The sequence below is a fragment of the Mirounga angustirostris genome, unplaced genomic scaffold (assembly GCF_029215605.1).
Source record: "Mirounga angustirostris isolate CCGP_5_RB_7025 unplaced genomic scaffold, mMirAng1.0.hap1 SCAF_4, whole genome shotgun sequence".
In the NCBI taxonomy this organism is placed as follows: domain Eukaryota; kingdom Metazoa; phylum Chordata; class Mammalia; order Carnivora; family Phocidae; genus Mirounga; species Mirounga angustirostris.
Window position 1 is genome coordinate 86,590,328 of NW_026991712.1, and position 14,861 is coordinate 86,605,188.

The 14,861-nt window shown below is 38.0% G+C and overlaps 1 protein-coding gene across 3 annotated transcripts in view; it reads right to left on the minus strand.

The window, feature by feature from the left end:
• HORMAD1 (HORMA domain containing 1) overlaps positions 1 to 14,861 on the minus strand; it is a 40,512-nt gene that overhangs the window by 13,453 nt on the left and 12,198 nt on the right. For 2 of the 3 annotated variants that reach the window (XM_064588490.1, XM_045896704.3), the window contains exons 2-4: positions 4,267 to 4,381; positions 3,390 to 3,534; positions 300 to 363 (exon numbers count right to left, since the gene is read on the minus strand). In XM_064588490.1, the coding sequence (XP_064444560.1) occupies positions 300 to 363; positions 3,390 to 3,534; positions 4,267 to 4,299 (242 nt within the window). In that variant the 5' untranslated portion in view covers positions 4,300 to 4,381. Of the gene's footprint in view, positions 1 to 299; positions 364 to 3,389; positions 3,535 to 4,266; positions 4,382 to 14,861 lie in introns of those variants that run through there. The other variant, XM_064588491.1, reaches the window with a different exon arrangement.

Consider the following 14,861-nt stretch of genomic DNA (forward strand, 5'->3'; position numbering starts at 1 on the left):
TTTTTTTTTTTTAAGATTTTTATCTTTTTTAAGTAATCTCTACACCCAATGTGGGGCTCAAACTTACAACCCTGAGATCAAGATCAAGAGTCACATGCTCTACTGACTGAGCCAGCTGGGCTCCCCAAAGCTCCCTTCTTATTAACCAGCTTAAAATAATAAAACAAAACAAATAGTGGCAGAAATATAAAATGTTGATAGAGGATGGTTCGGGATAGGAGGTAAAATATCTGAATAACATTAAAAAAATGTTATTTAAAAAAAAATAATTTAATATCATTAGGTATTCTTTTACTTACCACTTCACTAACTGTGTAGATCCTGGACAGTTTTTATCTTCTCTCAGAATTTTGACACAAAGATCTAAACACCAAAATGATATAAATATAGGGTTGCTTAAGTTTAGTAAACAACTAGAAATTTAACTGAAGATTATTTTCTTCAGCTGTGTATTAGAGATATATTTTTAAATGGCAATGAACTTCCAGATGATTGGTAGTAATATAATTTAAAAGAAGAAAAGTTTTATGGAAACAAAGAATCTTTTTATCCTCATTATAAAATGGCATCATAATGATTAAGATACATGTTGATGGGTAGAAAAAAATTATTTTTTAAAAGTTATAAAATATTTGGCGCGCCCGGGTGGCTCAGTCGTTAAGCGTCTGCCTTTGGCTCAGGTCATGATCCCAGGGTCCTGGAATCGAGCCCCACATCAGGCTTCCTGCTTAGCAGGAAGCCTGCTTCTCCCTCTCCCACTCCCCCTGCTTGTGTTCCTGCTCTCGCTGTCTCTCTCTCTCTCTGTCAAATAAATAAATAAAATCTTTTTAAAAAGTTATAAAATATTTAAAGTTAGATATAATGTTTTCACACCATCATAATCCAAGAGTCTTAGAGTATTTGCATGGGCCCTTATCCCAATTAAATACTTGTAAAAGACCAAGTAGTTAACTGGCTATCAGAGATAGAGAACTGCAAGAAAGCAACAGGTAATACAATGGAAAGGACTGAGATCTCTGTCTCAGGTTCCTTATCTGAAAAATAGGTATAATATCTAACCCACAGGCCTATAATATGAATTAACAAGATATAATACATAACATAGCGTAACGTATTGTCTCAGCATATAGTTAGCGCACAAAGTTAGGTACATACTATGGGCTGGGTAATGAATTATTACTGTAGTATAAATAGGCTTTATTATTTTACTTCCTTAAAATAACACAAGAACATATACTACCACTGTACAAAGCTATTAATAATCGAATGCTTTTATCTACTTTGTTCATCACTATAAGAGTAATCTCAGGTAAAATTAAACTTGAGAAACTGAGGAAAAATTTTATGATTAAGTGCTTCCAAAGGTATTAAATATACTTTAAAAAAAGATTTATTTCAGTGAGAGACAGAGCGCATGCGCAGGGAGGCGGGGCAGAGGGGAGGGAAAGAGAAACTCAAGCAGACTCTGTGCTGATGGCTGAGCCCCATGTAGGGCTCGATCTGAAGACCCTGAAATCAGGCCTGAACTGAAACTAAGATTCGGATGCTGAACCGACCGCACCACCCAGGCATCCCTTAAATATACTTTTAAAAAACCACTTAGTCCACACAAAAACTTGTACACGAAAGTGGCATTATTTATAATAGCCCAAAAAATGGGGCACCTGGGTGGCTCAGTTGGTTCAGTGTCTGACTCTTGATTTTGGCTCAGGTCATGGTCTCTGGGTCGTGAGATAGAGCTCCACATCAGGCTCCACGCTCAGCACAGAGTCTGCTTGAGATTCTCTCCCTCTGCCCCTCCCCGCTCCTGCTCATCGGTCCTCTCTCTCAAATTAAAAAAAAAGAAAGAAAAAATACGTAATAGCCAAAAAGTGTAAACAACTGAAACAAATGTTCATCAACTGATGAAGGGAATAAATAAAATGTGGTATATCCATATAATGGAATATTATTCAGCAATAAAAGAGAATGAAGTACTAATTCATGTTACCATATGGATGAACCTTAAAAACATTAAATGAGAGAAGCTGGTCACAAAGACCACATATCATATGATTCCATTTATATGAAATGTCCAGAATAGGCAAATCCATAGAGACAGAGTGCAGATTGGTGGATGCCTAGGACTGCGGAGGTGGAAGAAGTAGAGAATCACTTAGTGGGTATGGAGTTCTCTTACGGGTTGACGAAATGTACTAAAATTGACTGTGGTAATGGTTGCACACTGATTTGAATATACTAAAAATCTTTCAACTGTGCACTTTAAATGCATGAATTGTCAGGTATGTGAATTATATCTTAATAAAGCTATTATTTAAATCTCTAAGCAAAAATTAGTTTTATTATTTTTTCCCATTTTATTTATTTTTTAATTTAAATTTAATTAATTAATATATAGTGTATTATTAGTTTCAGAGGTAGAGTTCAGTGTGATTCATCAGTCCTATATAATATCCAGGGCTCATTACATCACAACGTGCTCTCCTCAATGTCCTTCACCCCTTCCCTTCCAGCAACCCTCAGTTTGTTTCCTATTTAAGTTTCTTGTGGTTTGTCTCACTCTCTGATTTTGTCTTATTTTTCCCTCTCTTCCCCTATGATCTTCTGTTTTGTTTCTTAAATTCCACACATGAGTAAGTTCATATGATAATTGTCCTCTGATTATTTCACTTAGTATAATACCCTCTAGTTCCATCCATGTCATTGCAAATGGCAAGATTTCATTTTTTGATGGCTGAGTAGTAGTCCATCTTTACCCATTCATCTTCTTTATCCATTCATCTGTCAATGGATATCTGGGCTCTTTCCATAGTTTGGCTATTGTGGACATTGCTGCTAAAAACACTGGGGTTCAGGTGCCCCTTTGGATCACTACATTTGTATCTTTGGGGTAGATACCTAGTAGTGCAATTGCTGGGTCAAAAAATTACAGTTTTAAAGCAAGCCAAAATAAAAACATGTTTAAAGAAAGAGTTTTTTTTTTTTTGAAGATTTTATTTATTTATTTGAGAGAGAGAGAGAATGAGAGACAGAGAGCATGAGAGGGAAGAGGGCAGAGGGGGAAGCAGACCCCCCGCTGAGCAGGGAGCCCGATGCGGGACTCGATCCCGGGACTCCAGGATCATGACCTGAGCCGAAGGCAGTCGCTTAACCAACTGAGCCACCCAGGCGCCCTAAAGAAAGAGTTTTGTGTGTGTTTTTTAAATAGGCTCCACGCCTAGCATGGAACCCAACATGGGCTTGAACTCATGACCCTGAGATTGAGACCTGAGCTGAAATCAAAAGTCAGACACAACACACTGAGCCACCCAGGCACCTCTAATGAAAGTTCTAAAATAAACATTACATTAAAAAAAATTGAAACAAACAAAATATAAACATGACATTACCATCTAGATATCTTGTTCCATAAGCACATTCCGGAAATATTCCTCTCAAATATGTGATGCAGGATACTGAAACTGCTAGGAGCCTCTTCACTAACACTAGAGACTGTTGCTCTGTTGATATCTTATTGGGAAACACCAATGCACTCTAAATTCAAGGAAAATTAAATTTATTTAATAATAAATTTAGATTTATTAAAAGTAACATCTTCCTGAACTTTGAGTAGATCTAATTTTGCATAAGCATGATACTTTCCCAAAGAAGCCTAACCATAAAATAAAATAAAATAAAATAAAATAAAAATTCCTAACCACAGTGGTTAGTAATCCCCAGAAAGTCAGGGTGGCTTCTAAGATGTGAGGGTAATTCCAGGGTTGTAGCCTAAAGGTAAAATGCAAAAAGTGGTTAAGAATCATGTTAAAAATCCTCCTGCAGGTTGACTGTCTGTAAGGGCATAATACATGATAGATAACACTTCTTTTCTCTTTAGTTTCTGACTAGGTTTGACACAGGTAACTATAACACAAGAACTGTGCAAAGATGAGAATTTTATCTTTGTGAGGCATGGACCTTCATTTCCTAGGAATGGACTGCTAAGAATGATAATTCCATCAAAGCAACAGAATGGCATTTATTAACACCTAATGTAAATTGAATATGAACCCGTTATTTAATGCAGTGCATCAAATATCTAATACAATTCTCCACTGACTCTATAAAGAGTTTAGTAAATATCTTCAGTTCTTAAAATATGGAATTTCCTGATCTCATTAAACCCTCAAACAGTTGACTCTAACTTTAGAATATAAAAAGAGTTGAGACTTCAAGAAACAATAAAATTAGCTAAATTAAAATACAGTAAAATACACGAACTCATACCATGGAAGTTCTTTGCAATTGTGCAGTGGCCATCTTCCGATAAAGTCTTTTCTTTAATTCAACCTTGTGACACAAATACAAGCTTTAACTTCAGATCTTCTTTATTCCTAATATTCTAGTTTATTACATGTAAAGTCAGAAAGAACTTTATGTAAATAAATGAAAATAAATTCTACGTGAATTTCATGTAAATAAATTTTACACAAATAAGTAAATCACAGTATTCAAGCATTGAGTACACTGCTACAGTTAGGTAGGTATCAGGTAATGAAAACTGCCCCTGCCAAACTCTTTAAAATAATCTAAAATTTTTGTTCTGGATGTGTCTGTGAGGGTGCTGTGGATGAGATGAACATTTGAGTTGCTGGACTGAGCAAAGCAGATCACCCTCCCTAAATCTGAAACTTCAGCTCCTTCTTGAGTCTCCAGCTTGCTGACTGCAGATTTGGGACTTCTAATTGTGTGACTAATTCCTTATAATAAAGATCTTTTATGTATGTATACCTAAAAAAAAACCCCAACAACTGTGGGGGTGCCTGGGTGGCTCACTCCGTTAAGCGTCTGCCTTCAACTCAGGCTCAGGTCATGATCCTGGGAAGCCCCTCCCTCCTCTGGCTCCCTGCTCAGCGCGGAATCTGCTTCTCCTTCCCCCTCTGCCCCTCCCCCTGCTCCTGCTCTCATGTGCGAGCTCTCTCGCTCGCTCTCTCTCTCAAATGAATTAAAAACAAAAAAAAACTTAAAAAAAAACAAAATAAATAATCTTAAAATTTTTGTTTTAAATTTGTAGTTTCAAAATGACCGAATCAGGTAACGGTCCTTCACTGAACTTCAGCATGGCTCTCGATATAATGACATATTGTCCTACTCTGTGGAACAACCACAAAAGAGGAACAGAAAATATTCCAGATTTTGGCTGATTCCGATTTCTCGATTATAACTGTTATTTTCATGTAAGTTTCAATTTTTTTGGTCCCCAGTTTCACTTTTCTTAATCAGACAATTCAACTGGAAGAAGTCCCAGAAGAGACGATTTACTGTACGTGTTTTAACTGATCTTGACAAAGCCTGGACCAGACGCCAGAGTTAACCTCGCCTCAAGAAACTCCTGTGAAAAATAAGTAGGTCTACGTTTTCCCCCCGTGTGTTTCACCATTAAGACTTTAAGAAACTTAAAAGGAGTTGGGAGGTGTTAGAAAATGAGATTAAAAAGCAAAAAACAAAAACACGAAAGAAAACAAACAAAAAACAAACAAACAAACACATATACATTACGGAACGTCTGAGGGCCGGGCGCCAGCGACCACCAAACCTGCACCACGCGGCACGCGCTGTGCCTGATGCGCAGGCGTTTTCCTCCAACCGTCGCCGTTGAAGGCGCGGCAGCAGCCTTGTGACTTCCAGTTGCTTTCCCGCCAAGAGCCGCGCAAGGAGCTCTGGGAATCCCGAGAAGCTGAAGAGCCAGTCTCAGCCAGAGAAATGCCAGACTGCTAGCAGGCTAAGGTTAGGTAATTGGATGTACCAAGCCTTCCCGAAATACTCAGCTTTCCTACAGTGACTAAAGTGTTCTCAACCGCCGTTTAATTAATCCTGTTAATTTCTGATTGTTTTCTAACTTTCGATTTTGTTGTTGGATCTGCCACAAATGCATTGCATTCCCGCCTTAGTCTCCCGTGTCTTCAGGAAACCAGGTGATCCGGCAGTCTCCTACTTAGGTATTTCTACTGAGCTGTCTGTGGGGACAGTGGATAGCTTCAAGGGTAGTTAATGTCTCATTTAGAAGCAATAATAAAATCAGAGCTGGTCGGTAGTTGGAGATTGCTGAAGAGTACAAGCTGTTTACAAATTGTTATACATCTGAATAAATTGTGTTAGCAGTGTAAACATATCATAATTATTCATTAACTTTGATATGTCTGCATTACCAGTTAGAAAACAGCCACCCCAGTATGAAAAGATTTGCCCAGAGTCAATCAGGAGAGGAATGAAGTCTAGAACCTTGTTTTCAGTCAAAAATTGTGAAATCCCCTGGTCTAGTGATTATTTTGCTTTATAGTTCTCTCACATTTGAAGTTTACAAGGGGCTTTCAAAATTCACTATCTTATTCTTCTATCTTACTCCTACTTTGCTTCTTCTAAGACCTTTGTCTTAGGAGGAAAACACAAGTACTTCTCCTATTTTAGAGGTGAGAAAACGGATTCAGGTAAACTTGGTTTCCTGAGACCACAACCAATTTCAGCCTTGCCAGAGGGGGAGCCAGGACACCATAATAATGACACGTTAGGTTTATGATTCAGTGCTTCTTATTACATTTACTTTTGAGTTATTAACAACAATCAAAAAACAAAAAAATTAATGAAAAAGTAAATAGCTCATTTTGAATCACAGAATCAGAATAATGCTGTAGGGGATGAATAATTTCTCCTCTAGTTTCTTAGGGTCTCTGGTTGGACCTAAGAATTTAACTAACAGAAAACAGATTAACAGGAAAAAACATACAAATTTTAACTATATCTTCTTTACATGGACTTGGGAGTCTTCACAAGAAAAGTTAAGACCCGATTGAGTTGAATGCTTTATATACTGAGTTGGACAAAGAATAGTAAATTGTGAAAATGTGACTAGGCAAAGGGGCTCGGGCTGGAGCAGTTATATGAGTGAGTGACTAGAAAGATAGGGGTTAGGTTAACAAAGTTTGTTTGTATAGATTTATCGTGGCCTCGACCTCATGCCCTTGGTGACATGAATTTCTCTTTCCTTCTGAAATAGGGAGGATATCTTTCACATGGGAATTTTATCTCCTGCTTTTAAGAAAAGGAAGGAGAATCAGAATGTCCTTCTTGCAGCTGCTGTTTTTCAAGTGCTTTTAACTCAAAATAGTATGCCGGAGCATCATGTTTTTGGGTGCTGTGTTCTGAACTCCTTCAATACAATCAGTAACTACTGATTTAACTAACTATATCACTGACTATATTTTGAGAATGAGAGTGGAGAAAAGGGTGGTGTTGATGCAAGACATCTAAAACATCGATTACCATAATAGTAAGTAGATACCATTAAAAAGAGCAATACAAATATATTAGAAACCTGAAGGTAAATACTAAAAGAAACAGCTAAAAGAATTATCATTGATTTAAAAGTATTACTGATTTTAAAAATAATTGGTTAAGGGACGCCTGGGTGGCTTAGTCAGTTAAGCAACTGCCTTCAGCTCAGGTCATGATCTCAGGGTCCTGGGACTGAGTCCCGTATCAGGCTCCCTGCTCAGCTTCTCCCCCTGCCTGCCTTGCTCAGCTTTTCCTTCTGCCTGCCCCTCCTCCTGCTTGTGCTCGCGCTCTCTCTGACAAATAAAGTCTTAAAAAAAAAAAATTGGTTAAGAGAATGGGATGTTAGGCTTTTACAGATACTCACTGTAAAACAAACAGCCTTCAGTTATGCATAGTGTTAATCACAGTACCATTTTGATTGTGTCTCTGAATTGTTTGATAACAGCTACTAGGTACTTACTGAGAGAATATAACATTTTTGCTATCTAGAAATTGATAAATTCTTGGTTATATTACACAAGTGCTGCCCAAATACACGTATCTATGTACTATGGATTGATTTTTGTACAATTTATCATTTGCTCTTTGAAATTGTTGGGGAGGAACATCTTTTCCTGTATCCTTTTCAATTTTGTACTTGGGGGCCTGCATTTTAAATGCACAACAGACAGATTAGCAAGAGGGAAAAACAAATTTAAGTATGTATATATGCACAGGCATTCACAAAGAAACGTGACTCAAGGATGTGGTTAGATTTTGGAGTTTATAAGCCATCTTAATAGGGGAAGGGGAGGAGCAGAGGGGAACATATGACTTGTAGGAAAAATGAATGGGCCCTTAGGAGAATAGGTGGAATATATGAGTTTTATGACAATGTCTCTTTAGGTGATTTCTTATCCAGGGGCTGACTTGTGCTGACTTCTTGTCTTTGGTAACAGGAGTTAATCATCCCCTGTTGTGAAACTCCTTGGGAGGGGATTCAGGACAATTGAATTCTTTTTTTTTTTTTTTAAGATTTTTTCTTCTATTTATTTGACAGAGAGACACAGTGAGATAGGGAACACAAGCAGGGGGAGTGGGAGAGGGAGAAGCAGGCTTCCCGTGGAGCAGGGAGCCTGACGCGGGGCTCGATCCCAGGACCCTGTGATCATGACCTGAGCTGAAGGCAGACGCTTAATGACTGAGCCACCCAGGTGCCTCCAATTGAATTCTTTCGAGAAGCTTTGCTTTTAAGAAAATAAAAGGAATGGAGGAAAAGCCTCTTCCTACAGTCATTGATTTTCAAATTTCTTCAGTTCAAAATAATCCTTATGCCACTGGAGCATAGTCCGGACCCCTTCAAAATTAATGATAAAAAAGGGGCGCCTGGGTGGCTCATTCGTTTACTGTCTGCCTTTGGCTCAAGTCATGATCCCGGGGTCCTGGGATCGAGCCCCGCGTCGAGCCCCGCATTGAGCCCCGCGTCGAGCCCCGCATTGAGCCCCGCATCGAGCCTCTCATTGGGCTCCCTGCTACGCGGGAAGCCTGCTTCTCCCTCTCCCACTCCCCCTGCTGCTTGTGTTCCCTCTCTCTCTGTGTTTCTCTCTGTCAAATAAATAAAAAATCTTTTTAAAAAATTATTAATGATAAAATGATAATGATAAAAAAGTAACATACATGCATGTTTAAGTTGCCATTATATGCATAATAAATTCTAGAAAGATATACAAGAAACTCATAATTGTGGTTACTTCTGAGGAGGAGGGATCTAAGCCTTTAGGGGAAAGGAGTAGAATAGAAATTTTTCACTGTTTTATATAGTCAATCTTCATTATTCATAGATTTCATAAAAGTGAATTTGCCCAGTTACTAAAATTAATTTGTAACTTCCAAATTAAAAAGCAATTCAACCACAACAAAGTAAATCCATGGAATGGAGCTCTTCTACTGGACTACATGGAATACCCCAATATCATGAGGACACATTAGAGTTCCGGGCCAATAAGCCAGCACATATCTGAGCAGAAAGAAAATGCCAGTAGGTAACTATTTGAGCAGCCCATTTATGTGAGCCCAAGTGGTAGTTCTGACAGCCCAATTATGAAAAGTGACATATTTACAAGGTGCCAATCTGTCAAATAAATGGAGACTAAATTAAAAAAAAAATAAAAGCAATTCAAAATAGTGCTTTTGAATTCATTTGCAGACATGTGCAGAGTGGCAAAAAAAATTTTGCATCTTTCTACATACACATTCCCAACAGAGGTTGAACAACATGATGTTCAGCCTTCTTGTTTCAGCTCTCATATTGTAAACAAGTGTCCTGTTCGTGGTCTATTTATACCATGTTTTTACATTTTTTTTTTTAATGTTTTTGCATTGCTGTGCCTTTTTCTTTTTTTTAATAGATTTTTTTTTTTTTTAAGATTTTATTTATTTATTTGACAGAGAGCACAAGGAGGGGGAGCAACAGAGGGAGAGGGAGAAGCAGGCTCTGCACTGAGCTGGGAGCCCAATGTGGGGCTCGATCACAGTTAAGTCAGACGCTTAACTGACTGAACCACCCAGGTGTCCCCAGGACTTTCCATTCTTCATCAAATGTAGTATAAAAAGTCAAGTTTATTTATTTATTTTTAAAGATTTTATTTATTTGACAGAGAGAAACACAGAGAGAAACACAGAAAGAGGGAACACAAGCAGGGGGAGTGGGAGAGGGAGAAGCAGGCTTCCCGCCGAGCGGAGAGCCTGATGCGGGGCTTGATCCCAGGACCCTGGGATCATGACCTGAGCCGAAGGCAGACGCCTAACGACTGAGCCACCCAGGTGCCCCAAAAGTCAAGTTTATTTTTTGTGGTCTTCATTTCCTTATGAAGGCTCCCATGTCATGTAAAACTTATATTAAATATGTATGCTTTTCTATTGTTAATCTACCTTTTGTCAGTCCAATTTACATGGCTCTAGCGACAGAATCTAGGAGGGTAGTAGGAAAAAGATTTTTTTTCCTCCCCTGCAATCCTTTTTGATTTTTGAGCCATGTGAATATATTAGCTGTACTAAAAAAAAAATTAAACAAGTAAGTAATCTCAGGAACTGATAGCTACCTGAATATTATAAAATTTTAGCTTACTGTTTTATTAAAGCAATCTCAGTGAAGTAGAAAGGAAGAGGATTATCTTTATCTCAGTGAAGTAGAAAGGAAGAGGAGCAAACTCCAGATCAAAGTATAGGCCTAGGAGGGGTAGGAAAGAGACGGAAGAAGGAAAAGAAAGTTTTGAATGATAGGTTCCTTTAAATTTTAATAGAAGTTTTAAAATAGTTTCTACAAGTGTTAGATTTCCATTACTGTGAAAGAACTATTAGGACATAGTTTTATTTCTAACTCTTATAATGTGCTGGTCATTCATTTGCATTCATCCATCACTCGTGTATTTTTTTCTTTCAATAAATGGTGACAGAGTACTTTCAGGTAGGCACTGTGCTATGTTCTAAGTACAAAGTGGTAAGTAAACAGAGTCATGATTTCTGCCCTAGTTGAGCCTATGATCTAATGAAGGAGAGAGATGTTATACAAATAAGTATATAAATACATATATAATTATAATTTGATACAAGGTTTGAAAGAAAAGCATTGGATTCAATGAGAGTCAAAGGAAAAGAAACAATTTACAGGAGAAGGTGGGTCATGGAAGGCCTCTCTAAGGAAATGACATTTGAGTTACAACCACAAGGCTGAGTAAAAGTTATTGGAAGAGTGTGGCGGGAAAGTATCCTGGGTAGAGAGAACAACACTTGCAAAGGTCCTAACATAAGAAGTGCTTCAAAAACTGAAGGAAGGCCAGTATGGATTAGCACATAGCAAATGAGGAAAACTGACTCCAGATGAGATAGGAAAGCCAGGATATGCGGAATTTAATAGTCAATGTTAAGGAATTTGTGTTTTATTTCAAGTGTCATGGGAGCTACTGAATGCTTACAGTTGGGAAAGATATTATGAAATTTATATTTGTAAATGATTGCTTCGGCTGTTGGGTGGAGAACAAATTGAAGGTTGGGGAGGGGGGCAGGCATCAGCAAAGATACATTGATTCATCTTGAGTCGTTATGTTTCTTTTTTTTCTTAAAGATTTATTTATTTATTTATTTGAGAGAAAGAGTGTGGGGGCGGAGGAGGAACAGAAGGAGAGACTCTTAAGCAGACTCTGCTGAATGCCTCAGGCGGGTAATCTCATGACCCTGAGATAGCAACCTAGAGATCACGACCTGAGCCAAAACCAAGAGTTGGACACCTAACCAACTGTGCCATCCAGGCGCCCTAGAGTAGTTATGTCCTCTAAGGATTGCTTTCATTTTTAAGAAGATGGACCTGTTCTGATTTATATAGTCTCTCTGGTAACTTAGAGTGTGAATATTTGAAGCCTCATCAAGATTCTCATTTAGAGGGACGCCTGGGTGGCTCAGTCGTTAAGCATTTGCCTTCAGCTCAGGTCATGATCCCAGGGTCCTGGGATCAAGCCCCCCATCGGGCTCCCTGCTTAGCGGGAAGCCTGCTTCTCCCTCTCCCACTCCCCCTGCTTGTGTTCCCTCACTTGCTGTGTCTCTCTCTGTCAAATAAATAAATAAAATTAAAAAAAATAAAGATTCTCATCTAGAACAATAAGAAAAGAATAATTTTATTTGAGGAAATACATCTCTGTCTTCATATTTTTCTTATATGTTCATAGTGGCATTGTCCAGTGGACTCCTAGTTCTGCAATGTTTAAATCCTTGTTTCTTTACCTTTATTGTCCAGTTAAAAGATTTGTCAACTTTTACTCTATAATGACTTCCAAATTTGCTCCTTGTTTGTTTGTTTTTTTCTTTTTTCACAGCTGCTAAAGTTGTCCAAGGTTTTATATCACCTCACATATGTACTTACTGTAGTACTTTCTAGCTAGTATCCTTTTTATTTTCTTCAAATCATCCCTATATATAGGTTCCAGAATAAGTTTATTCTTTTCCTTTTTGCTTTAAACTTAATTTTTTTTAAAAAAGCTATTTATTTCTGAAGGTTTGAAATTACTTATTGCTAAAAATTTCCCTTTATGTTGCACATAGAATAAAGATCTTTGTTAAATATTTCATTACTCTGTTTATTTAGTTCAAGGGTTCTTCACCTGGCATCCAGGGTCCATGGATAGAATTCAGAGAATTTGTGTGGGGAAAAAAATTACATCTTTATTTTCACTAACCTCTAACTAAAAGTTATCATTTCCTTCAATTCTGAATATAGTCCATAAAACAATAATATTAGCAATACTTGTAACTTTATCACCAAAAGAAAAGTCAGATATTTTTTATATATAACATTATAGTTTCTGCAGATACCTGTCAAATATCATTTATACTCATCACTACTTAAAATTTAAGATAGTTATTAATTCTTGTTATGAAGAAGCATATGTATTACTGTGGCACAGATATATATTTTCACATTTTTTTTAAGACTTTGTTTATTTATTTGACACAGAGAGAGGGAGAGAGAGCACAAGTAAGGGGAGTGGCAGGCAGAGGGAGAGGGAGAAGCAGGCTCCCTGCTCAGCAGGGAGCCAGACTCAGTGCTTGATCCTAGGACGCTGGAATCATAACCTGAGCTGAAGGCAGACACCTAACCAACTGAGCCACCCAGGTGCCCCTATATTTTAACATTTTAATAACTGCATTTCAATAAAGTTGGTTTCCTTTGTATTCCTATATATTTTATTTTATGTATTTAAAAACATTATTTTAAGCAAGTGTTTATAGGCTTCATCAGACTTACAAAAGTTAAAACCCACGTATGTTTTTGTTCCATTTACAGTGCTTAAAAAATTGTGGGCAAAATAAAAACTAAAGAATAATCAATTAAATATTTTTTTAATAAATACTTTCATTTTTCTTCTTTTTTTTTAAGTAAGCCCTACGGCCAACATGGGATTTGAGCTCACAACCCGGAGATCAAAATCCCATGCAGCCAGGCACCCCTTGACTAAATACTTTTTAATTACAATGTTTCTCTACACTTTTGATGGTAGTCATATATTATGTTCATGTTTTTACAGTTAGCAATTCTTCTTCTTTAAAATGTTCTCTATGGGGTCACCTGGGTGGCTCAGTTGGTTGAGCATCTGACTCTTGGTTTCAGCTCAGGTCATGTTCTCAGGGTCGTGAGACTGAGCTCCACGTCAGGCTCCATACTCAGTGCCGAGTCTGTTTGGGATTCCTTCCCTCTTCCTTTCCCTTCCCCTCCTCCCCTGCCCCAGCTTGCACACTTGCCCTCTCTCTCAAATGGATAAATAAATATCTTTTAAAAAATAAAATGCTCTTTGTGGAGAGGGAACCAAAGATAAATCAGTTTAAGTTCATTTTAAGATCAACTAATTACATCATCCCACACATTTTTCATGTCGTAGTCATGAACTGATTAAAATTTATGTATTTAGGGCGCCTGGGTGGCTCAGTTGGTTAAGCGACTGCCTTCGGCTCAGGTCACGATCCTGGAATCCCAGGATTGAGTCCTGCATCGGGTTCCCTGCTCAGCGGGGAGTCTGCCTCTCCCTCTGACCCTCCCCCTTCTCATGTGCTCTCTCTCTCTCTCTCAAATAAATAAATAAAATCTTTAAAAAAAAATTTATGTATTTATTTTTTTTAGAGGGGGAGGGGCAGAGGGAGAGGGAAAGAGAGAGAATCTTAAGCAGGCTCCATGCCCAACATAGGGCCTGTTGTGGGGCTCCATCTCACAACCCTGAGATCATGACCTGAGCTGAAATCAAGAGTGGGTGGTTTAACTGACTGAGCCACCTAGGCGCCCCCAAATTTAAAGTTCTTGCTGCATCTTCAGAATCTGTCTACTCTTCTAGAGCAGTTGGGACAAAGTTCAATCTGAGTTAGATAAAAATATCAGTAATGGAATTTTTTTTTTTTTTAAGTAGGCTCCACACCCAGCGTTTATTGACTGAGCCACCCAGGTACCCCAGTAATGGAATATTTTAAAAGAGATGCAGTTTGGTTATTTTATTCAGGTTGACTTAATTATTTGCCCCCAAAAGGTTCTGGCCAAATTGCTAATGACCAGGTAAAAATAATTTGAATTAGTATACATATTTTTTAAAGATTTTATTTATTTATTTGACAGAGACATAGCGAGAGAGGGAACACAAGCAGGGGGAGTGGGAGAGGGAGAAGCAGGCTTCCCGCCGAGCAGAGAGCCCGATGTGGGGCTTGATCCCAGAACCCTGGGATCATGACCTGAGCCGAAGGCAGACGCTTAACGACTGAGCCACCCAGGCGCCCCTGAATTAGTATATTAATTGTTGATCATTAAAATGATTCTTCCAAAGTGCTTGAAAACAGATTGCATCTTAAGTATTTGCCTACTTTAAAAAAAATTTTCTAATCCTTTAATGTGCAAAGATATAATCTGAGCCCTCCGGACATTAATAACCTAGTAGTTTCCCCCATTAAATTTGCCAAAGCCCTTCACTAGCATACTATAATTTACATCCTCATGATAGATTATAATAGTTACCTAAGGATAAGAAAAGAATGGTATGTGG